The 24898-nt window shown below is 32.5% G+C and overlaps 3 protein-coding genes across 3 annotated transcripts in view; 1 reads left to right on the top strand and 2 right to left on the bottom strand.

Annotated features, from left to right (window-relative positions):
- Positions 1-727: 727 nt before the first annotated feature.
- Positions 728-16476, bottom strand: LOC133172247 (uncharacterized). Its single transcript, XM_061307099.1, has 10 exons — positions 16200-16476; positions 8350-8477; positions 6435-6613; positions 5265-5318; positions 4079-4229; positions 3826-3941; positions 3611-3701; positions 2962-3471; positions 2554-2768; positions 728-2219 (listed from the first exon to the last, which is right to left on the bottom strand). Exons 1-10 carry the CDS (start codon positions 16214-16216, stop codon positions 2193-2195), a joined length of 1488 nt encoding a protein of 495 aa, XP_061163083.1. The 5' UTR covers positions 16217-16476; the 3' UTR covers positions 728-2192.
- Positions 16477-17519: 1043 nt separating this feature from the next.
- On the top strand, positions 17520-19858 carry LOC133204216 (uncharacterized). The gene has a single exon (XM_061339964.1). It carries the CDS (start codon positions 17520-17522, stop codon positions 19836-19838), a length of 2319 nt encoding a protein of 772 aa, XP_061195948.1. The 3' UTR covers positions 19839-19858.
- Positions 19859-21201: 1343 nt separating this feature from the next.
- Positions 21202-24898, bottom strand: part of LOC133172229 (immediate early response 3-interacting protein 1-like) — a 57803-nt gene continuing 54106 nt past the window's right edge. Inside the window, exons 2-4 of the mRNA XM_061307081.1 lie at positions 23037-23134; positions 22387-22482; positions 21202-21518 (exon numbers count right to left, since the gene is read on the bottom strand). Of these exons, the coding sequence (XP_061163065.1) occupies positions 21463-21518; positions 22387-22482; positions 23037-23127 (243 nt within the window). The 5' untranslated portion in view covers positions 23128-23134 and the 3' untranslated portion in view covers positions 21202-21462. The remainder of the gene's footprint in view (positions 21519-22386; positions 22483-23036; positions 23135-24898) is intronic.

Raw genomic sequence — 24898 nt, 5'->3', positions numbered from 1 at the left:
TAAAAAAAAATGATGGCAACCAACTCCTGTGGGTCCTAACAATTAAAAAAAAAATAATGAAAAAATAATGGAAGCCTGTCTTAGTAATTAACAGATGTATACTTCATTCAGTTTTGGACAAGGTTGACTTGCCCTTTTCAGTTAATCCTATTTATAAGACATCATTTGGATAACATTTTATTGTCACATAAATTATTTAGAAAACAAAACAATTTTCAACGAATATAACCATAAAAATACATCAATATGTATATATCGCATATAGTAAATACAATAATACAAAAATATGAAAGCTTATAACGAATAAAATTATTTAAGTGACTCTACATGTTCATGTTTACACAATATTTTAAATTCTAAGCAGGTTACACTCATATTTTATGGATAAATACATTTGAAAGGAAAGATGTGAAGGTTAAATACACCAACAGAGATAAAATATCAACATTTGACGTATATTGATATTAATTTATTAAAATAAAATCACAGACTATATATTTCCAAGGATGAAGCATCGCAAAACGACCCGCATTTCAGCAATGCCAAGTATTGCATTATTCTCGGTTACAATCAGGATAAATTTTACGCATTGCTTAATTAATTAATCAATCATATGGGTTCATGAAGTTTTTAATGACATTACATGTATATTTATTACGAAAGACATGGTGTAAAATATGAATAAAAACGATACAAGCAATCTTAAATTATAGAAATGGGAAGAAAATTGTAAAGCACATGGATGAATAAGGCGTATTAAATGCCTTAATCGAATAAATATCGAATTTAATATTTGAATGTAGTATTACATGTAATTGAACGCAATGCTTTTATCATTAATGTGTACATAGTTGTACAAAATAATAATTCTATAGGTCAATTCGGCGAAACATAACGCTATGGAAAAGGAATGGAAATGCATTAGCGGTTCATGCTAGGATCAAACTTTAAATAGAACCTTACTTATCAGTTTTTCCCAATCAGATCATTACTTTGCAATTGACCACTGAAAATACGAATTTCATTGCTATAAACGAGTACTTTTCAAGCTTAGCGTGTCCTCTTTTTATATCTTGGTTACATTATAACTCAGATTTAGAAGATATTCTTTTAAAAAATGAATTGAGAAACCATTCATAAGGAAAAATTGTGATAAATACTAGTACAGGGTGTTTCAGAAAACATGCAACCATTTGATTTCCTCACATTCACCTGACTTATCCCCCTTGATTTTACCTCTGGGGACATTAAATTTTAAAGGTCAAAGTTTATAAAATACACCCCATCACAACACATGAACTCTAAATAGTAAAAAAAAAATTAATCAAGGTTCAAAACAAACAAATTTTGTGCACTAGTTATGGTTATGAGAAATTTCCTGCATCGATTACATTTATTCATCCAGCAAAATGACGTCATTTTAAACATATTTTGTAACTAGATGTATTTTTAAAGGCTTTCTTTATTATTTCGTAACTCATTATCTATTTGCCGGATTAATTTCATTTTAACAGGAATAGATTTTGAAATTGTGCTTTTTAATTTTACATGTTGGTGGATGCTATTGGATGAAACACGAGTAAAATGTAACCAATCAAAATGGTTGCAGGTTTTCTGAAACACCCTGTATGTAGTTTGCAAAAATTATCAATTTTGCCAAATTCGGTGTGTACATACTAGTTTACATATTAATACTTCCAACACTGTTGAGATTGCACATACTGTATGATTTTACAGAGCGTATACATGCATGTGTTTATATTGATTTGAACTACATATAGTATCATCCAAGAAAATTTCGTCATTGATAATTTTTTTTAAACCTATTAATTATTTGTCCAGCCATGGGCCTTTTTCTCGACTTATTCCTCCATGTTCTTTTGAAATTGCTGCATAAATAGTAATAAATTTATTCTGTACTTATTACAATCCGGTAGTTTGAAAATTAACAATATATGTATGACAACACTTTCACCTAATCTCAAATTTAAAAAAAAAAAAAAAAAAAAAAAAAAAAAAAACATCGTTATTGCACTACTGATATATTTCCTAAATAGGAAGTGATGAACAAATGTACATGTAATAAAAAAAGGAAATTAATCAGAGACAGGTTTTGGATTGGTTTTTACAATAAGTATGATAAATACATGCCTTCCAAGCTTCCTGTTCCAGCAGGCAAAATTCTATAAAATCTAAAGGTCTGTAAGTGGAATGCCCTCCTGAAATAAGAAAGATGCAAGAATAAACAAATATGTTCAGGCATATTAACGCACAATATATTTACCTTTCCCAGGTTATAATTCACTTCTGCTGTACTTGTAGAAAGGGAGCGCACCCATTAGACCCCTAAATGACCGTTAATATCCGAAAAGACTAAATGAAAGAACTATATCGTTCAGAGTACAAAAACGAAGTAAATCTGATGGTGTATAATAATTTTTTCAATATAAATTGAGCTCTTCTTGTATTTGTTGTCATTTCCTGCACAACAATGACAATTCTAGATCCACCTCTTCATAAGTTATGACCTGTTAAAGTGGAAACAAAACTTACAGCACTACGATACGTCCTTGTTCCCTCATATTCAGCCATTACTTCTAGATTTCTCATTTTGACCATTTCGTTAACCTCTGATCCCGGATGAAAATTGGCTCTACTTTCGCGGGCAGTAAATGAAGCCCTAGTCTTCTCTCCGTGACTAAATGCTTTATTCTCTCTTCCTGCAAACGAGGCTCGAACATGGGAACCAGACTTAGCACCATAACTTCCTGAAAAAAACGATAGGAAAAAAGTTTGTCCAATTGCAAAAGACAAGAATATGGTCATGTTAAACAAGCCTAAAACTGTATACAGGATACATGTCTTTTTCTGGTGTTTTCAATTATCATTATTCGCGTATAACTGGAATTGAATACACCAAAACAATACAAATATCCGATGGAAATTCTGTATGACTCTCACTTTTTATAAGGAGTGCTTCATCATCATCCGTTTCCACAGATTGTGCGGACTGCGCAGAATCCCTGATGGCGGATGCTGTGCCATTCGACTGATTGTCACGAATGATTTTGTCCAAATGGAACACAATGTCAGTTGCATTATTCTCATGATAAGTCCCGCCACTACCATCATACATACCGGAAGTGTTCATGTAAGTAGTCTCATGTGCGTTGGAGTAGATCACTTCGTGATCATTTGCCTCTTTCTTTGGAGAAGTGTTTCGGGAGTGACCCGGTTTTAATTTGAGACTCTTTTTGTGAATTTCATCTCGTTTTGAGTTAATTTCACTGAGAAGGGAATTATATTGCACACTACTCTCTCTTGAGGCCGATTCCTTTGGGCCATTTTCTTTGGTATCTGTAAGGTCAGCTTGTTTGGCAGCAGTAATTGATGACGTCACAGAATCTAGCTCATCAAGTGTAGTGGTATGAAACCCGTTGGGTAAGGTTCCATTACTTATCTGAGGAGTACCTTTCACAACAAGGGAAATTAAAACATTTTTTTATCAAAAAGAAAACAATTATTCGGAAATCGATGCATTAGTTTGTTGATTATAGACATTTTCACACGTCTAAAACGCTACAAATGAAGATGACCAGAAAATTCATACTTAAATCGCTGGTTGATATAGATGATATATTTTCATTTGAAAAACCCATCGATGCCGATGATAGCCGGTTTTGTAATTCTAGTATTTCTCTCTGAAAATAAAATGTACAGCTATCTGAGTTAAATTTAATGCAACATTGTGAATAACAAAAACAACCCAGGTTGTACCCTTTTCAGTAAATGCATTGTATCGACAACTTCACAACGGATATTTACCTGCTGGCGTTTTAGTTTTGTGGCCAGCTCCCTTGAGTGCTCTTCCGATTTAGATTTTGCCTTTCTCAGATAGTGCATCTCGTTTTCTAATCGCTCTGCATATATTCTCTTTCGAACTAAATAAAAAGATATAATACATGTACATGTATTTCACCCGTATAAAGAAATACAGGATAAAGATTTCTGTCTACAAAGCCAGTGATTTTTAGAGATAAGTTTTTATCAATTATGATAAATTACAGCATATCCTTACCACTACAAGCTCTTGGAATTCGGAGAAAGCGAAGGGCCACCACATAAGTGGCTGCCTCTACCGCCACATGGTAACAGATGACGTCATTCCAAAATACGGTAAACAAAACTTCCATGGTACAGACAGATAGTACAACAAAACCGTCAAATACCTGAAAATAAACGATACGAATATAAATCTGAAAAAATTACACAAATTTTAAAATGATAAAGTCTACTACTTAAAGTTCATTTTTCTCAGAGCAGGAAGCAATTATATTAGGTTGAATTCTTCTTTTTTACCCTTCAGACATTTTGTGATAAAATGTACAACGGTTGACTGTCCATTAGAGCAAATTTATCTGAAACTACATGTACATGTACTAAAGGATTGAGGTATAGCTTTTCATTGGTCTACGATCAGTTCCATTCAGTATTCCGCATGGATAAATTCTTAGTACAGCATATATATATATATATATATATATATATATATATATATATATATATATATATATATATATATATATATATATTTCATAATTTTCATTCTTTCCTATCTGAAACTAGATACAAGTGAAGAAGAAACGTCATTTGATGATAACTAGAGTGATATGAATGAATATATAAAGATGATGAAGCCCTTCAACATGCTTCTAAACATTCAAATACATACTAGTATACATTTTTGTAATCAAACTCATTAATAAAATTTGATAGCCTTTAAAATAAATCTCTATTATTGATTGCCTGAACACTGAAATCCGATAACAATAAATGTCTCAACGTAAGTTATGTATTGTTTTTTGGGCATTATCGTTTTATTGCCCTTTACTATGTTTATTATCTGTAATAAACTCTGTCTGACGGACGGGCCTCGCCCAGTTTGACCACCGATACCTTGTAAATGGCCGTACGTGGTGCCTTAAAACAAGACTTTCCTCACTTTTGTATGTATTTATATTGTTGTGTTTATGTCCAATGTATCTTGTATCAAATGCCACCCAAACACACAGCTCCAAAAAACCGGAAATATTGAATAGTTTGGTTTATCTGAGCACAATTTCCTATCTAGATTACTAGGGAGAAAAAATTAAACTCAGAACATATATAGTTCCAAAGTTTGGGTACTTTGAATTGCTGTATTTCGCATTAATTAAGCATTTTTTCCTTTCATCTGGACAGCTAGATGAAAAAAAGGAACTTACGTTAAGAAAATCTTTCCAACAGCCTGGACACCCGGCAACAACTCGTGCCACTACCTTTATGTGAAAGAAAAAAACATTATTTAGTTCTCTACACTACAGTATTCACACCCCTCCCCCTCCTTTCGCCCTAGAATTTTATACATTTCATTTTAAAAGATAAATTATCATACCTATCTTTTTGTCTTCGAATATTTAAATAGCAAACTCTTTTTAAATTTGATTTTTTTTTATTATCATTGAGTTAAATTCCTCAAAATTGTATCACAGTAACTACGAAATGTTTGAGTAGTTTAAAATAATTGAGTAATTAAATGATCTTACATCATGCACTATAGAATCTGGAAAATGATGAGACAGTGCAATGTTCATTTTGCAACCTCGGTGAGTTGATAAAAGCAATTTAAAAAAAAAAATCGCCAATTAAAAGAAGATATGTATGATGTCGGTGGAACTGGGTCAAATCCATTTGCAGGAGTAAAACATTATGGATCAGATTCAAAGTCTTGTGATATCATACCCTGACTCAAATGATTAGTCATTTAGAATTATGTAGCATAAAGACTAGCATTTCTGAGATCCTAGCACGTTAATTATCAGTTGTTCATGGAACAAGAGACAACTTAAAAGGTTTCAATGGATATTCAATTTTCTTAAAATCCATACAGACTCAAACAATCTACAAAAAATATTCAACATACTGAAAAATTCGGTTAATTCAATCTAGAATGTATTATTAGGTTAAATTAATCCAGACTGAAATACAGTGTTAAAGATTAAAGCAATCCAGACTAAATAAGATTCAAAATCATCTAGATGGAATGTTCGGTTAAATTAATCCAGACTTGAATACTCGGCTGAAACGATCCCGACTGGAATATTAGGTTAAACCAATCCCTTCTCGAATACTCGATTAATCAATCCCGACTGCCAGTACGTACCAATAAAACATTGCAAACTGGAATACTCCTCTCAATTGAATGAGTGGAATGCTTCATTTAACTTACTCCATGACAATGTCCATAACTGAATTGTAACTTGGAGAAGAATAGAACACAGTACTCTTACTTGAATAGCCTAAGTCTAAGTTACTAATAGGCAATTTTCGTAATTGACACTCTTTTAAATATACGAAAATTACAACTTTTCAGATCATCATTTAAAATTACTCACCTCAATCATGAATACACATGCAATAGTAACACTGGAGTAATGCGCAACGCAGTGCGCAACATCCAGAGAGGTTTCCATGGAGCATTGTTGACAGGTTCCGCCTGGATCCGGATTGTAGGTTTCATTGGTCACATTTAGGCTGGACGCCAAAGGGCTTTCTGTAGGATCGGAGTGCGGATCTGTTGACATTGATAAGTTTGTTCTAAGTTTCAGTTGGCAAAGATATGACTTAAGGATATTCTTATTATATAAGGTGCTCAAACCAATCACTAATGCTCAACGATACACGATTACACGCACACCAAAATAAATCTCAAATGTTAGACTATACACTTTACACGTAGTAAGAAATTTTGCACTTTCTTAGCTAGTTGTCAACATCTCAAAAATCGTCGCAAGACTCTTCATTAAATACATGTATAATGTATATGAACCGTTTTGCTAAAGACGAAGATGAAATACTGCAATTTCTGAGGAATATTTACTTGCTCACATATTTGAGATATACCTGAAAATTTAGTGGTATGTGATCTCAAATGCATTTCTAGAATTTATTCAAACGTAAAATTATTACTTGCTTTCTACAACTTTACATGTAAAGTAGTACACATTTAATCACCATTTTTCTGACCAATATCACTCTTTTAATGAAACATTTTCATTTACCCAATGACTATGTCTTCTGATCTGGAGGAAATGTGACATTTTCTTTACCATTTACGATTACGTAAAATTTAATTATTTTATTATGTAAGCCGTCTCTTTTTGACATAAAAATCACAAAATCTTCTGATCAATTATGTTTGATATTTAGATTAAATACATGTATTCAGTATTGTGTGCACTCTTTTATGTCATTATTCCCTACGCTTCTGTTATCATTTAGTTTTTACTTGAAGCCACGTACGGATCGAGTTTTAAAGCTATATATGGCGTATCTAAGCTAAAAAATAAAAATGCCAGATTGAGTGTAGATGACCATGATATTTGTTATTAACGTTCAAATTAAAATTTTCACCGATTTTGAAATTGAATAATCCCACGTTTCTATAGTAAATTGACTTTAACCTGTGTCTGATATTTAAATGCGGAGTCGGTAAATAAATCGGTTAAATTGTTTTAAATTTCTAATATCTATGAAATGCGATTGATTTAAATTGTGTAATTTACAGGAAAGTCCTAGCTTTATATAAGGTAATTAAACAAATAGAAAGATCTTTTTAATTTTAGTTAGTCTGAACTTATCAAAAATACGCCATATATGACTTTAAAGACGACTGGCAAATCAAGAATGATAATTAAGAGTATTAATTATTCTATTTACGTCTAATAGTTGTTTTCTAAGTTTCTTTTAAAAAGTCAAGTAAATAAGGTTTGTAAAACAAGAAAATAAAAAAAAAATCTGCTATTGGTTTTAGAATATCTGGGATTGCCTCACCAAGTTCAATTTTTTTTCTCAGTTTCCCCAAATTCTTTAAAATCCACAACGACACCCTGCTGATGAAATTCTAAGTATTCCAAAGCAGAATACATTTGCATCCCTACAATATTGTTTATTTGTTGACAAGCCTTCACCCTTAAAATGTTCCCAAAGATTGAACGTCATTTGATGATATTGACTTCTGTAGCCACGTCGTCAACTCTAACATGTGCAAATTATTCCCACTGGACCAAGCTTTAATAAACAACAAAACATTCTGAAAATGTGATCCGATGAAAGATAACGCCACCCGGTTGGATACGAACAGTCCATTATTGTCATAATTTGCATATGGTTTCAACTCATGAATATTATATATGGAGAAAGGTAACGCACGGCTCTTATTTCGTGTCAAATGTTTGTATGTTCACACCATCGACCAAGTATCATCAGAATTTAAAAAAAAAAAAAAAAAAAAAAAAAAAAAGTAGATACCTTTAATTATTCCTAGTCTGATGACAAGTTCTGTGGTGATACAGAGGATATCCAGAATGGTCAGCAAAGTGACGTAACATTCCATGCACAGGCCATTCAGAAAGGCGTGGGCCTCCATACAGTTTGTGCTGTAAACAAAAACATCAGATGATGGTAGTCCAAAATGTTAACATAATATACGAAAATAATATTGTTTAACAAGAAAAGCAGGCTGATTAGAAGTTTTTTAATGTTGTGTGTAATGTCGACGTCCTTGCTAGATATATCTAAATATCTCATTTTCTGAAGAAAATAACAAGTATGGAAAAAATTCAGTTTTTCTTCTGAAGAAACAGATAAGGCTACCAGTGTAAGACTTCTAAAAAGATGGAATTTACAATACAACTACAAAATAAATTATACATATATGCCTAAAGAACCAGAAGTCTGCATTATGTTAATATGTCAAAGATACTAAAGAAAGAATTTATGTCTTCCGCTTAAAACTATGGAAGGGAATTACCGCCAAAAGTCTATTTATCTTGCTTTTATTTTTATTCTGCCTACTTCTTTATTCTTTGTCATTATTGTAACTATATGTCACTTTATTGTTTTCATATTCGTCTTTATTACATTTCACTTTGAATTTTTTTTATTCTTTAATTTGTCCTTATTTCTATGTTGCTTTATTCTTGTTAATTCGTTCTTCTTTCTTTCAAATTGATACAGTTTCTTTAGTAAATAATTATGATCATCTTTATTACAAGTGTAAATTCAGTCACGCAAACCATGAAGCACATTCAACGAAGACGAATACAAGTAGTGTGAATTTAATGCGGCATTATAACGCTAGGTGGCAGGGTGTTCGCGGAGAGTGTTGGTAAAATTTGGTACACAAACCCGGGCCGAGGTTAATCGAGATTTTCCAATTTTCTGCCTTAATACTTTATCAATCGAACCCAAATTTTCAAGTTCTGTTAGTTATAGGTTTATTTGTATACGCGGTAAAATTGCCCCGAAATGCTCAATTTTTTTTTTTTTTTTTTAGATTTTCTCGAAGATATTTGATTTCCAAGTTGGTAAAATGGGAAGGCAGTATCAAACTGACATTTTTCGTGTTTTTTGACAAAAAGCTAATAAATTTATAAATTATTCTGATGTTAAACATTATATTTTAATTATTTATAAGCATTTCTTCTTTCAAATGTGCTTTTGTTGCTTTTAATAACAAGTTTTAAGAAAATATGGGTCATTAAAACCGAATAAATGATGAAAACTCCAAAATAATTGTGTATTTTCAGTCATCTGAAAAATATAACTCTATTCAAGTTATTTGTCGGATGATTGAATTTCAGTTTTATTGATATAAAAAAAAAATAAATATTTTGATAAATACTAGTATACCCTTATAACTTGAGTTGTTTTTCAGGACCCCTATAGTATATATTCTTCCACTGAACTGGCATTTCTTTATTTCAGGATAATAACTGTTCATGCGCAGTCGCGTGATTCTTGGGACCGGGGCTAATCTTATTTCGGCCAACCCATAATGCTCTGCAAAGTAGTGCGGAACATCATGGGTAGGCGTGGCCGGAACCAGGCTTAGACCAGGGCAGACTATAGAAACTTCCCCCGGTTTTTATGAAAATATATGTATCAATTTTTTGTATAGAAATAGCACTTTTCAATAAAGAAATAAATATCTCTAGTAAGCACACAGTGTTTGACATCAGAATAACTCAAAAAATTATTTTGTCAATGTCTCTTTTGGAAAAAATACGTAAAATGTCGGCTTGATATTGCCTACCCATCTTAGCAAATTGGAAATCAAAAATCGCAAAAAATAATCTAGAATATTGAGATTTTCAAAATAGAAATACATGAATATAAATATTGGCAATTTTTACAGCGAAACTGATAAAACTTAGAGACGTAGCATTGTTTTTGAAAGGGGCAGCCAGAGAAAAAAAGTCTTACCTAAAACTTGACAAGCAAAAAAAAAAAAAAACAAACAAACCAAACAAACAGACAATGAGGAAAAAACCCAAAGAAGAGGAAAATTCTTGTAACTCGAAAATTTCATTTGGGAGGGAAGGGGGTCCAACTTCTTTCAGAACCAAATTTTACTCATACATCACTACGTACATGACCCTTATTTGACTATACTGCAACAAAAGGTGGGGGGGGGAGGGGGCAACCAGACTTTCATTGAACAATTTCAGTAGTAAAAAGTTATGACTAGAAAAATGTTTGGTGGCCAGCCCCCCCCCCCCCCTCCCCTTGCTACCGGTGTCATATAGTGAGACTTCCTCCATAGTGAGTCTTTCCCCGGAAGCCTGGCTATATAGTGAGACTTCCCCTCCGGGAGGGGGGCAATGACTATATAGTGAGCCTTCAGCCCTAAACGACCATAGTGAGACTTCCCCTTCCGTGTTTGGTTTGGATTTTATTTACATCGACGATGTATATATTGCATATTTAGGTAATGATCTTGTATATAAAAAAAAAGATATATATAGTTTCAAATGAATCAATATTAAAGTGTGCATTAAAAATTTATCGTGCACTGTTCACAGTGCACAGATCATTGTATTGTTCCGAGACGATTCTTAACAAAAGAAAATTTAGACACAATTAATTTAACAGTAAAGAGGCCATTACCCCGTAGAAACGTGCAGTTTACTTATGTTTACCTGCATGGTTAAATTAATGTTTTAATTATAACTATTAAAATGTTTTAATTATTTATTCATATATTTATTTATTTATTCATTCATATAGGACGGAGAACTTTCATCCAAACACTGAAAACGTTAGTATATAAACATTGTTTTACAATAAAAAAAAAAATATTCGGAAACTAAATTAAAGGGGAAAGTTTCGCTATGAAGGGGGAAGACTGACTATATAGTGAGACTTCCCCACGGAAGACTGGTTATACAGTGAGACTTCCCCTGGAGATGTCTCACTATATAGCTAGTCCTCCGGGGGAAGTCTTACCATCTAGTCAGCCGTCAGGAGGAACAACACCGGGTACATTCCTGAACCTATAACATACATCATTTGAAAATTTGGGTTCGATTGATAAAGTATTAAGGCAGAAAATTGGAAAATCTCGATTAACCTCGGCCCGGGTTTGTGTACCTAATTTTACCAACACTCTCCGCGAACACCCTGCCACCTATCGTTATAATGCCGCATTAAATTCATACTTCTTGTATTCGTCTTCGTTGAATGTGCTTCATGGTTTGCGTGACTGAATTTACATTTGTAATAGAGATAATCATAATTATTTATTAAAGAAACTGTATCAATTTGAAAGAAAGAAGAACGAATTTACAAGAATAAAGCAACATAGAAGTAAGGACAAAATGAAGAATGAAAAAAGTTCAAAATGAAATGTAATAAAGATGAATATGAAAACAATAAAGTGACATATAGTTACAATAATGACAAAGAATAAAGAAGTAGGCAGAATAAGAATAAAAGCAAGATAATAGACTTTTGGCGGTAATTCCCTTCCATATAAAACGACAATTTTTTTTTATAATGTAACTCCGGAAACAGTTTGTAACAATATACAAGTTTGACCTCTGACCTCATAATCAAAAGTTGTTTTTGAAGTTAGAGAGACTTGTCACCTTAGATTTCATTACAAAAGCTCAAAGAAAACTGAAGTATTTTTTGGAAACCATTTTATGCAATATATGAATTCTTTGACCTTTTGACCTCAAAATCAATCTTCTTTATGTCATAACGAGTTACGATAGTAAATTTCATCGCAAAGTTTAAAGGAAATTTAACTTATTTAAGAAAATAGCCGGAAACTTATTAAGAGCACTCTATACACTGCACACGAAAGAGTTCGTATTTTGTGGTATTTTTTGCAGATAGTGTAATCTGCTCCTTGATCTCGAATAGAAAAATTAAATAAATTGAAATGTACAGTTTATTACTTCATTTGTGATCAATTCAAGCATTCATAACATTTAATAGACGTAGATGAATAGATTAAACACTTCATTTGCATGTCTTTTGCCCATTTGAATTAACAACAGTGATTTCTTTTCATCAGTACTTCATTGTCTTTGAACATTTTTCCAGGGGGTAAATGCAAGGTATCCTATGTTGAAAACGTAATAAATAAACTCAATATTTACACCTTTACACACTATAATTTTCTCAATGTCCAAAAAATCTTTTCCTTTAGTGTAAAGAGGGTCCTTAAGTATATTAAAAAAAGAATGACAGACACACAGATAGACGGACGGACGTACCTAAATTAATGTCCCTCGCTTTTGATGAAAGTAGGAAATAATAAATGCTGCCATGTGATTACCTAAGACACACACATCTCAAGTTCAAATTCATCTTCAGTATCACTTTTAAGGAATACGATGCAATGTGAATGTGTATATCTTAATTGGTGTGATATCTTTAATTTTACTGAATCTTTTACTTGATTCAGTTGAATTTGTCTTCCATTGTAATAAAAATTGGTCGTTGTCTTGTCCTTTTTACATTATTTTGAAACTCGATAAAACCGTTAGAAGTGCATGTTTAGTTCGTACATGTATCTGATTTCTCATATAAATGCAATAGAACTGTATTGTATATATCACTAATTAGGAGGGCTAGGTGGCTGTGGCCACTTTTAGACTATTTAAATCTCCTGGAAAAGAACAGGCCTTTATAAAAATTATATATTATAGTTAAAACATGTGGGGGTTTTCTTAGCTAGTAAATAATTTTTGGCTAAAGCTATTAAAGTGGATCTGTTATAATTGTTGACCACCCAGCCTAGCTCCCTTGACTCCCTAGACCTTGTCACAATGTTTTTCACGTAGGAATCCATGTACACATAAATGAAATATTTACATGCAATGGTGTGTTGAGATTAACGGATACGAAAATACTGTTTACTTGTTTGCTTTTATGGTTCAGTAAGAAAATTAAAAAGATTTAAACTAAAAAAAAAAAAAATCGAATTTTCTGTGCTGAACCATTTCCACATTGAATAATTCAATAAACACTTCATTAAACAAAATTAGAGGGAAAAAACTCGAAGAGTAATGGTGTATACTAAGCGAAATTCATGTTTACGCAAGGAAAACTAATTTTCGTGAATTTATGATACGCAAACTTTGAGTAATGAAAGGGGGAAAGGATCCTGTTTATACTTGGGAATGAATAAGGAAATCTAGAAAACATTAATCACAATAAAACAGTACGATAAAATGACAAAATCCCACGGATGCTTAGTGTACTGGCTATACGAAAAAAAACCCTTAGGTAATGGCATTGTTAAGCAGTTACGAGTGTCTCCAGGAAGCATCTTAACACCTTTGATAAAAGTACACTATATTCTTAATCTTTGATTTGAATTTAAAAATCTAAAATAAAAAGTTTAGTAATATTTTAACTTATACAAATTTTGATTGCATTTTCAAATCTTATAATGTTTTCGGTTTTTTAAGGAGCGTTGTTTATGCTTACATAGGTGTGTTCGAATAAGGAAAAGCACGTAAACGTGTAAACTCAGTTTGATTAGAGTGTTCGCTATAACATTCCACGTATTACACTTTGATTGGTTTATTAAATAAGACACACGTATTGTCATTTTCTTACACACTTCGAATATACTAGAACCTAATAAATTTAAAAGAAAAAAGTCAATGCTTGTTAATTTGCAGAGATTAAACAGACCTACCAGGCATTCATCCCGCCTACTGTGTAACCCTTTATCTCTAGTCAATATTGACACAGCGTGCGGTGATACTGCATCAAGTTCATTGCATCATAAGGAGGGGCAAAAAAACTTTATAACGACAGAATCCGGGTAGAGTGGTTAAAGTTCGGGATTTATCTCGTACGCGTTTTCAAAAAATAAAACGTGCATCGTAAAGGCTGCTTCTTAAAAAAGAAAAAAAAGAAGAAGGCCTAAATCTCGTTTCTCAAAAATCAAATATCAGAGGGACCTACATTGAGATTTGTCTGTTGCTTGTCAGTTTTGACTTCACATTGCTGACTTCTCACAGGGAAAAAAATCATACCCAAATTAAAATATTTCTGTAACAGGATAAATTAATCAAAGAATTCGAAAGCTTACGATTACGCCACTATAGATTCACATCAGGGGCACTTAAACAAATGTAAGTTTACAATTATTGGAATCCAACTTTTAACTGATGTGATAGTATAGGAATTGTCTTCACAAATCTCCTTTTCAAGAGGAAGGTTTAAATTCGTAATGGTATAATTGTGTAGAATCCTTTTAACAATCAAAAGATTTTAGGATAACATTCTATACAGATAATAAAAAATCTTACAACAATCATTGACTATAGTAAATGGAAAAACATGATTTGCAAGTACACTGTATCCTTTTATATGTACGCAGTATAGATAAATATTTAACCACACGTGAACATATCAAGGTTACGTAATTAATCAAGGTGCTCTGTTATTCTCATATTTACACCTTTGTAATCATATTTTGTTTAATCTTCTATTTTCTTTTCAGAAAAAAGAAACAATGATTTCCCTGAAATTCTGTAAGCTTACATTTGTTTGTTTTTTGTTTTTTTTTCATTTTTTTCACAAAAAATCGTGTGTTTTCATTTTAAATGTTTGGTGTTATTTGAAGAATTGATACAGCAAAATGTTCTTTTTTTATGTCCGAGTCTGTCCTGGAAGCGATCGCTCGATGTTTTTACTAATTTTGCATGTTTCAAGAGAACGCTTCATCTCTGTGTTGAATACAAAGCTCTGTTAAATCTACCTATAGGAGGAATATGTTTTAAACGTTGTTCCAGATGATCATTTACAAGATCTACTTCTACAAGAAACATCAAAACAAGACCGCTGCCAATCTGCGCAATGTACATTTCAGAATTTGAAAAAAAATTACGATTCTTTGAAACTGCGCGTCTTTTAAGCAATTAATGTTTGGACAAATGCAAGAAAGAATTCTGATGAATATAAAAATCTATTAACTGAGAGAATTTGCCCATGTTGGTCTGGTATGAACGGTGAACCAGTAAAGGTAACGTTATATGTAAAATGTATTTATTTATACGATGTAGATACTGCAGAAATGGAGACATTCGAAACTGAAATTGAAAGCGCCTTAGTGGTATAATGATTATCTCATACAGCTGTTACAAAGACACGTAAAAATAACATCCAACTCGGTATATTTTATGTGGATAAATCTTTCAAATAAATAACGGTGAACCGTGTAACGGCAAATTTGTTCCTCTGACGGTTACAATTCGCTCCTGGGCACCGGCAATCAATGAAGTGGAGTGACACACAAGAGGCAGACAGTAGTGGTCTTTGACAGGTGGCATTCACGAGGACAGGTACAGAGACATAAAAAAGCAGATGTCAATGTCTTCATGATTATGTCGGCTTACAGTAATACAAACCAACAAAGGACGAATAACACAAATACCTGTTTAAATGCAAGAAAAAAAATTATCTAAGGCGTGTTGGTCTTAATTTTGCCCCAAAATAGCCACTGAATAACTGACAAGACTAGATAGACCGTCAGTGTCTGAATTGATGAAGTACATATCAGCCATCAGCAAACGGGCTCTAAATCGGTACCTTGATGTTTAACAGAATTTTTCCAACAATACACAGACTTCTAAAGAAAGTAATTAGTTGTAGGACAGTAATACCACGTTGTCAATTGTCACAAGACTATAAAGTTGGTGATGTTTAGTTAGTATCCACGTGAATGGGCGTCGATAATGATACCTTATTTTTTCTTACCTTGTCATATAAACATTAGATCAAGTTATAATCAATTAACCACATCCCGATAAATATTAAAATTTCTAAAACTAAAAAAAAAGGATTCTTACCTTTCATCCCTTCCCATATCGTCTCACTTTTGACATAAACACCTAATATTGATCACAAGTTGACCCATGACTTATGATAATCAATTTGGTATAGGTTGTTTACAGGACCTCCAGTCCAATCAAGCGATTGTTATCGATAAAATCCGTTACGGTCTTGTTCCGAAATGTCCCTGCATATCTCAGGTAAGATGTTACCTAGCGCTGATCATCGATTGCAACATGCAATGAAAACTGAATCCCAATCAATAAAAATTCCTTTCAAAACTGGTTGCCATTGGTCTAATATTGAAGCGCTGACTGTCAGTCTCAGGTGAGAAAAGTCGAGAATTTTAAGTTGCGTCCCTTTCTCAACTTCCTTTTGTTAAAAGTGTCGTTCTGAGTACAATGACGATTGATTAAATGAGAAAATTGTCAAAAATACCGGTATTAATTCTTTCATTTTTAAGGTTTAATGTTTGACTTTAAATTAAGTCAATTTCGATGAATGCTTCCTACAGTGAAAAGCTGATGAAGTTCTGTTATACATCGAATGCAACTGACTCGGGCAACCAGTATATATACAAAGTATGAAACATATCTTTATTTTAAAAAAATAAAAGAAGGCAATAATTGACGGAGTTAACATTGTTAAATAAGAATGATACTCCATTATTATTTAATACCAAAGTATTGATAAAGATTCATACAGATTCATAAATTACGATACATAGATGCTAGAAATCCTTCGTTTTAGGCTAATGAAGCCAGTCTCCACAAATCATGAGTAAAAAGTCATGCTCTCCTTATACGCCCATGTCTGTCTAGCATCCGTAATAAAAGATAGTTTCACCTTCAATAGATAATGATTACCAAAAATTAACATGCAATGCATTCAAAATAATTTTTGTGAATAAAAGGAAACACTATTCAACGAACGTAAAACAAATGTAGCCTGCTTTCTAGTACAATTTCTGGCACAATTCCTTCAAATTGCAAATAAAATTGTGTTAATTTTGATCATACATAGAGATTGACAGTTCACTTTGTTTTTAAATACTTAGTACTTAAGACCGTCAACTCTCTCCAATTCTCCAATGGAAGCGTTCTGCCGTTAAATGCACACCAAAGAAATTCCATAGCATTGGTTTTGTTTACTTAATTTAATTTTGTGTATTGGTAAATTTAACTGTGTCATTTTCACTATTTGCAATCTTTCAAGAGTCTCCATTGAGTAAGATTTTTTTTTGGCATATAATAAACGTTACAAAGTGGCTATATACGTGGGAATAGTGTAAACAACTGGTTTTTCAAAGTGGCTACCCGGGAATATGTCGTTTTCTGATGTATCGTACATATAAAGGGAGTGTGAATATATCCGAGGGCAATGTCACTAATTCCCAGAACTATAATCAAAAAGAGAAGTCGTTGAATGACCAACAATCGCCAAAGTTATCTGAAAGCAATGACAAAGATCGGGATACAGACTTAGAAGACGAGGTTGAAGAACCCATAGACGATCCCAGGATACGCTCTGCAACAGACAGTTCTGAGGATCTCGAGCATTCGGACTCAAATAACGAGCTACAAAGCCCTGATTCTCATGAAAATATGGAAAAACCTGCTTCTAAAGTGTCCAAAAAGAACCCTTTGTCCCCAACCGACAAAAGGGAGTCAATACATGAAAGCGTGACCAAGTGTTCAATTTGTATGAACAAATTCCGAAATCCGAAAAGTTTGCCCTGCTTGCACACATTTTGTATGTCGTGTCTATCCCGATACATCATACAATTTATACAGGAAGATAAGGCTGTCAAATGGAGCGGTTTTCCTTGTCCGACATGTCGAACTACTGCCATTCCGACCGATACAACTGTCGATGCTTCCATGTGGGCTGAGCAGTTTCCTACCAATAATTTCATCTTAAGTGTTATGGACATGGTAAGTTTTGAAAAGGCTGAGAAAACATGTGAACCCTGTGACAGACAGCACAAAAAAGGCGTAAAAGCTGATATGTGGTGCAAGCATTGTAAAGTATGCCTCTGTAGAAACTGCTTGTCATTTCACAATGCTATGTTTCCTGACCATGGACCTGTCTCGATAACTAAGGTTACAAGAGAGCCAACCACGCTATGGGAGGGTCAAGACATGCAATGCACGCGTCACAAAGAAAACCTGAATTTATTTTGTATCGACCATCAAGTTCTTGCTTGCCCAACGTGTGTTGCAGTTGAACATCGGCGTTGTTTACGAGTGATGACATCAGAGGATTATGCGAGAGAATTGAAATCTACCGAAGAATTGGATAGAGTTGTTCAGCAGTACAGCGAATGTCTGAGAAGTCTAGATGATATCGTGCAAGAAAATTTACGACAGAGTACCCACATCACTAACAGGAAACAAGAAATCGTCAGCAAGATCAAAGAATGCAGACGACAGATCAACAGTCATCTTGATGATATTCAGAATAGCTTTCTAAACAAACTAAATGAGACCCACAGAGAAGAAGTTGACAAAATTGACAACCAAATTCGGGAAATCAAAATATTACAAACAGCTGTTGAGAACTCGAAGAAAATGGTTGAAGCAACCATAACCTACGGTGGAGATTCGCAGTTGCTGTCAACTATTTTGAAAGCCAAGTCCAACTCTTTGGACTACAAACAAAAAGCCATAGAAACCTCAGAGAAAACCGAAGATGTGGATTATTCTTTCAATATGGACAGACAAGTACGCGAGTTACCAACAGTTATACAAGAATTTGGGGAAATAAAAGTTGTAAGAGCCAAACGAGGAATCCCAAAATCTATTTCAAGTATGAAACAAATGTTTGAAAGAAAGGCCAAGGAAATCCATCGTTTCTTTGTGAGACTTCCATCAGATAATATCGACTGCGTCATCACGAGTGGTCTCTACTTGCCAGACGGACGTCTGATTATTTGTGATTTCCATAACCGCTGCGTTAAAATGTTCCGAGATACCGGCATCTTCGTAACAAAACTTCTTCTGCAATCTGAGCCTTTTGGAATATGCAAAGTTGATAATGCTACAGTTGCAGTAACCCAACCGAACGTTCGCGAAATCAGCATTATAGCCATTACAGACGACCAGATGAATGAGATCAACTCTATCGTTCTTGGCAAAGTCTGTTACGGAATTGAAAAATTCAACGACGAATTGCTTGTTCTTCTGCCAATGGAGAAACCACTTCCTTGTTTGAGCGTTGTCGAGTTGGACGGAACGGTAAACGACACCATAAAGAAAGACAGCGCCGGAAGAGCAATGTTCGAGCACCGACCGTTTCATATCACCGTCAACAAGTACACAAACGAAATCTACGTGACGCAGAAAACGACAGCCGCACGAGACAAGCGTGGTTTAATCCTAAGAGAAGATTTTGATGTGAAATCTGAAATACATCACAAAGATATCCGGTGGGCACGTGGTGTTGACATTGACTTTGAAGGAAATGTATATATTTGCGGACAAACATCTTCCAATGTCGTACAGTTCACCCCTGACTGTTCCCAATCACGTGTTATCCTGACGACTTCCGGAGGCATTCAGCATCCGGCAGCGATTGGTTTCAACCATAATAAATTCTTTTTGACCGACGTTGGTGATGATAACAGAAATGTATTGAAGATTTTTGAGCTGAGTTAATAGTCCAAGACTGAAGTGATCCCGTTTGACGATATATTGCATGAATTCTTTGACAAAATATTATTTAATTTCAAAAAGGAATAGATAAATTCACATATATTACGGCTAGGGTTCAAATTTGCAGAGAATGCAGTGTGATTTTGCAAAAAGAAAATCTAAGATATAGAGTGTTACTATAGAAGAAATTGTTAAAATATTTTGTTCGTGTCTTGTAATTTTTATGAGGGTGACAGTTAACACACATACACAAAAATCATTTGTAAATCCTGAAAACCCGAGGCGTTTGTAATATACCTGTATAGTATTTGTTAATTAATTTTTCTGAATACTTATTTCTTAACACCTACATAATTATTTGTGTTGTTCTGAAGACTTTCTCTATACCTATTCAATGTGAAATTTGATTCTTACTACAGTCCTGACCTCTTTCTCTCTATATTTTAGAATATTTTCTAATTTTAAATTAAAGCAACATTTATTTTTTTAATTTTATTTCTACTACATGTATTTGATTATTGAAAAGGAAATATTCAATGACCTCATTTATACTTATTTACTATTCTTATCTGTCAATTACTTCAATGATATCCATTACATTTATTTCTAAAATATGCATTCCTATGTGAAGGTCTTTGGTTGAATTCAAGCAATGATATTTAAAAAAAATATATTAACAAGAAGAAGGATTTTCAGCACATATTCTCTCTTTTTTTTTAAATTTTGGTTATGAATTGTATTCTTTTTTTCTCAGATTGGATGAAATTAAAACAGTTACTACAGATTATTCAAGAAAGGATGAATAACTATATTTTCTTTTTATTATATTGAAAAGTTGTTGCTTCATTATAAGAGAACCAAGAGAAAAAAATTATTGCAGTTGATAAAAGCTGCACATCTGTAGTCTCTGAGAAAATTTCATGTTTACAGATGACTGGTAGTCAATCAAAATTAGCATCAAAATTTGAATTTTTCTGAAGGGTGGCTGGCAAATTTTACACCCTTAACTTCATATAAAAGATACATTTTAACAGAATTATAATAAAATGAACTGTACTCTCATGTGTTACGAGTTTCAAAAAACAATTTGAACTATCATATCATCATTGTTAAAGCTCTACAAGTGCGTTCATATTTGTACACCTCTTAAATTGCCAAAACATTTTTTGGAACTCCATATAATGAAAAGATAATAAACATTATTATTACATGTACTTATCTTCATATTTATTTTACTGGATAATTTATCTACCAAATTCAAAAATGAGGGTTGCTTTCTAGTTTCACCTTTAACATCCACGCAGCATACTTCATATAAAATATAAATAAAAACCTGATCTTAATTTATACAGCACAAATGTTCAAATTAATTTGGCAGTTTATTGTATAAATTACATGTATTATGAATAAGACATGGCCCATACATGCATGAAATGAACCAATTTTAATGCATCACATTCACACAGGCACATTAAATATCACAGGCTCACTGTATGTAGAAATCTCTCAATCTTGTCTTTGAACTGCAGCATCTCGCCAAACAAACACACCTATTGTACAATGTTTCTTTCAGCCACCTGATAGATGAGTACTTTTTTAACAGTTGTGTCATGTTCATGGTGAGTTATTATCCAAAGACCAGTTTTAAGGCTATCACTACAATGTTTATTCCTATAAGTGGGACTGCAAAACAAAATAACAAAAATTACTTGTGCTTGTAATTTGTAGATACTCTGACATAATATGGTACATGGAAGTTCTGTGAGCAGTGAGCTCACTGATACCCCCTGCTCCCATAAGATTATAATGGCAAAGTCAATTTTTGGCTATGGTAAAGCCCAAATATCCGTTTGATCAAAAAATAAAGTAAGAGGTACACAATGGCACTATTTAATAAAGATTCTGTGAAAGTATCATCAGATTTTATTCAGTGGTTTATATTCTTCTTAAAAAATTGAGGGTACCAATCAATATCAAAGACTGTTGAAACCAATCAGCATTCCTTTTCAAATATTGGTGAATATAATGAACTTCAACTGAGACAAGTTGTATAAGAATATCTTTGAATTTTTCCATCAAAATACTTAAAATTATTATTATTCAGGTTTTTTTTTTCATAATTGAGCAAATTTTCTATTTACACATAAATACTCTTACAACAGACCAGTAAGAATTCATTCAATTTTAAATCTTGATCACATACATGTATGAAGCTTGATGAAATTTAAAAAAAAAATTAAATTTACAAACAGTACAGACCTCACTGTAAAAAATTTTGGTTCTTCATCCTGGTCATTATTCCAATTTGAATCTTTCAAATATTTAAATTGCTAAAAATTCCAGAAAATTTTGTCAGCACTAATGAAGATTAACTCTTCCTAAGCATGTGGGTAGATGGGGATTTTAAATTCTTTAGTAGTTTTAATTATGTTTAATCAATTTCTTCTATTTTTCCATTATATGACAGCCTAAATGTACATTAAATAAAAATGCCCAATTTCTTCAAACTGTCATCTACATGTACATTGTTGCTACATATGTTGTTACTTACATCTCATGACTGTTCTTATTGATCGAATTAGATTTAATAACTGAGTTTTCATTCCTGGCTCTTCACCAAATCCTCTTTGATCTGATCCCCATCCAACTGAAAAAAAAATGTATTAAAGCAAACTTATCAAAAAAACTTTCAGTCTACTGAAAAAGAACTGTAAGAGAGAGGATGGACATGGGAACACGTCAAACATTAGTCCCAGGATGGGCAGCAATGGGAGGCTCTGCTAATGGCCTTATGTGCAAACCATCACACAGAGGATTAAGTAAGTAAGTAGGTAAAAAAAGAAAAATATTATAGTAATCTATAGTTATAGACCTCCTAGTATTTAAAATTCAAACAGTTAATTTTTTTATCATCATGATTTCCTTAATCCTTAACCAACTTTTGGTTTTAATGAAAATTGTCTAGCATATATAGAAACAGGGTGTGTGTGACCAAACGTACATGATCTACAAATAACTTTCTTTCAATATGTCAACGTCAACAGTGCGACGTCATTAATTTAGGTGTCATGGATATGGGTTGAAATCACTCATACTTTCACAGACGTTATCTCTAAGTTTTGTTAAAAATGAAAATCGTATGATATAAACTGATAAATAGAACATCTATAATATTGTGCGATTTGATATTTGATACATTACTTTTTGCCAAAAACCGTTCTTCGTGCAATACACAAACAGCGTTCAAACACAATATTACGGCTTCAATTAGTGAATAAAGCCCAAGTGCCATTTTCCAGCTAGTTTCTCTCTTTCCCAGTCTGTCAGTCGAACTTGTTGGCAATTGATCAATGTAAATTAGTTTCATTTTAAAAGCGGGCGAACATCACTTATATAAAACGTTTGACTGACATATTCCAAAAATTTACTAAAAGCTAAGGCGAAACTAGATTTATTTCCGGAAAAAGATAGTTGACCATTTACACCATGTTGAAAAATGTATATTTTAAATGTACAAATACATAGCAATCATTTTGAGTGATATCTGATATTGTTATGACAACTTCTCCAAGCTTAGATTTCTATTGGTTTGAACATATTTTATTGTAATTTATAAATACAATGGGATTGGGCACAAGTTCTGAAAACTTATTACGCCCTCTCCCTACATGTAAATTACACATAAAAATCGTCACAGTTAAACATGAAGTTTTAAAATATACGATATTTGCAAAAGTTTACAAATCGATGCATTTTGCTAATATATAGATACACTTAATTTTGTACAAATGCGTATACTGATACATTAATTAATGCTAACAAGGAAATCTACCAGAATGTTTAATAAATGTTTGAACAAAAGAAAAGAGACGTTCATTTTCTGCAGATTTCGATTGATAACATAAGTAAAGAAATGTGTAAAAAGAAAAATCTGCTCTGTGAATATAATTTAAGTCAATACAGTTTTTAAAACATAAAAGAAAAAAAAATGAAGGACAACAATCAAGAGTTATAAATAAAAAAGAAGTTATTTTGAGTTCTTTTGGAAAGTATTGAACAGTTGAAAATCAAAAATTTAATATTTTTATGGCATACTTTTGAGTTGAAAGTTTATACCACCTTTAGAAGCATCTCACCTTTTATACGGAGAAAACTCTTACGTATTCTTGTTAGTCAAGAAATATGGAAATATATATATTTTTCAACAGAAAATCAAAATAGCTTTAGATTTAAAAAAGTACCGAATTTAATTTTAAGGAGCATATTTCGATAAGGCCGCTTGATCAGAGGCCCACTTATTTTCATAAAAATAAATTTCAATATGTTTTCAAAGTTAGTTTAGAATTCAAGATAAATACGTTAGCTTTTGTTATTAATATTTATTTTTTTTTTAATTATTTTTATTACATTTATTTAATCTAATTTGTTTAGAATATGAATTGCATTCATTCATTCATTCATTCATACTTTATTTCCCTCATTAGAGGATTATGTCGCGTTGCGTGTACACTTCATATCCCAAAATTTAAAAAAAAAATGCATAAAATTTGCATATCCAAAATTAGAAGCACCTGATTACTTAATTTGACTGTGAAAAAATACTTAGGCAAAAGTAGCTTTTTTTTAATTACAGAGGATTCTCAAAAATATTAACAAAAGAAAACTTCAACGTATCCTATATCTTCATTTCGATACTTAATTCACCGCCTGAACTGAATTATTGATCTCTTCACAATTTTACAATTGTATAGCGAGATATAAATGTAAACTACAATGATGAAAAATAAAAACACATATGGCATGCGTGAGTATGAGGATAGACAAATAGTACAATTATAGGTTTAGGTCTTTACTAGTTTGGGGAGCACGTTTTAGTAATTTTTTTTATAGATATACACAGTTTTCTTAAAAATGGCTGTTTATCTGAATTCATTATTTCTCTAAATGTAATTGTATTTTTGAATCGTAATTGTTTTTGTGTTAAACATTTATTTCTTTCACGTGTCATTGCCGTGCAATTTAATATGTAATGGAATTCATCTCCTATTTCATTTAATTGACAT

The sequence above is a fragment of the Saccostrea echinata genome, unplaced genomic scaffold (genome assembly GCF_033153115.1).
Source record: "Saccostrea echinata isolate AGI-Se365-2 ecotype Australia unplaced genomic scaffold, CSIRO_AGI_Sech_v1 ptg000002l, whole genome shotgun sequence".
NCBI classification, from domain to species: Eukaryota; Metazoa; Mollusca; class Bivalvia; order Ostreida; family Ostreidae; genus Saccostrea; species Saccostrea echinata.
Note: the sequence above shows the minus strand (reverse complement) of the source record. Positions and strands in the feature narration are given on the sequence as shown.

Excerpts from the sequence above, each read along its gene's own strand:
- LOC133172247 (XM_061307099.1), bottom strand. Across the intron at positions 4,230-5,264 it reads GTTGGAAAGATTTTCTTAAC|GTATTTGACGGTTTTGTTGT; the intron begins GTAAGTTCCTTT and ends GTTTATTTTCAG. Across the intron at positions 3,702-3,825 it reads CAAAACTAAAACGCCAGCAG|AGAGAAATACTAGAATTACA; the intron begins GTAAATATCCGT and ends TTTTATTTTCAG.
- LOC133204216 (XM_061339964.1), top strand. The coding sequence starts at position 17,520 with ATGTATCGTACATATAAAGGGAGTGTGAATATATCCGAGGGCAATGTC.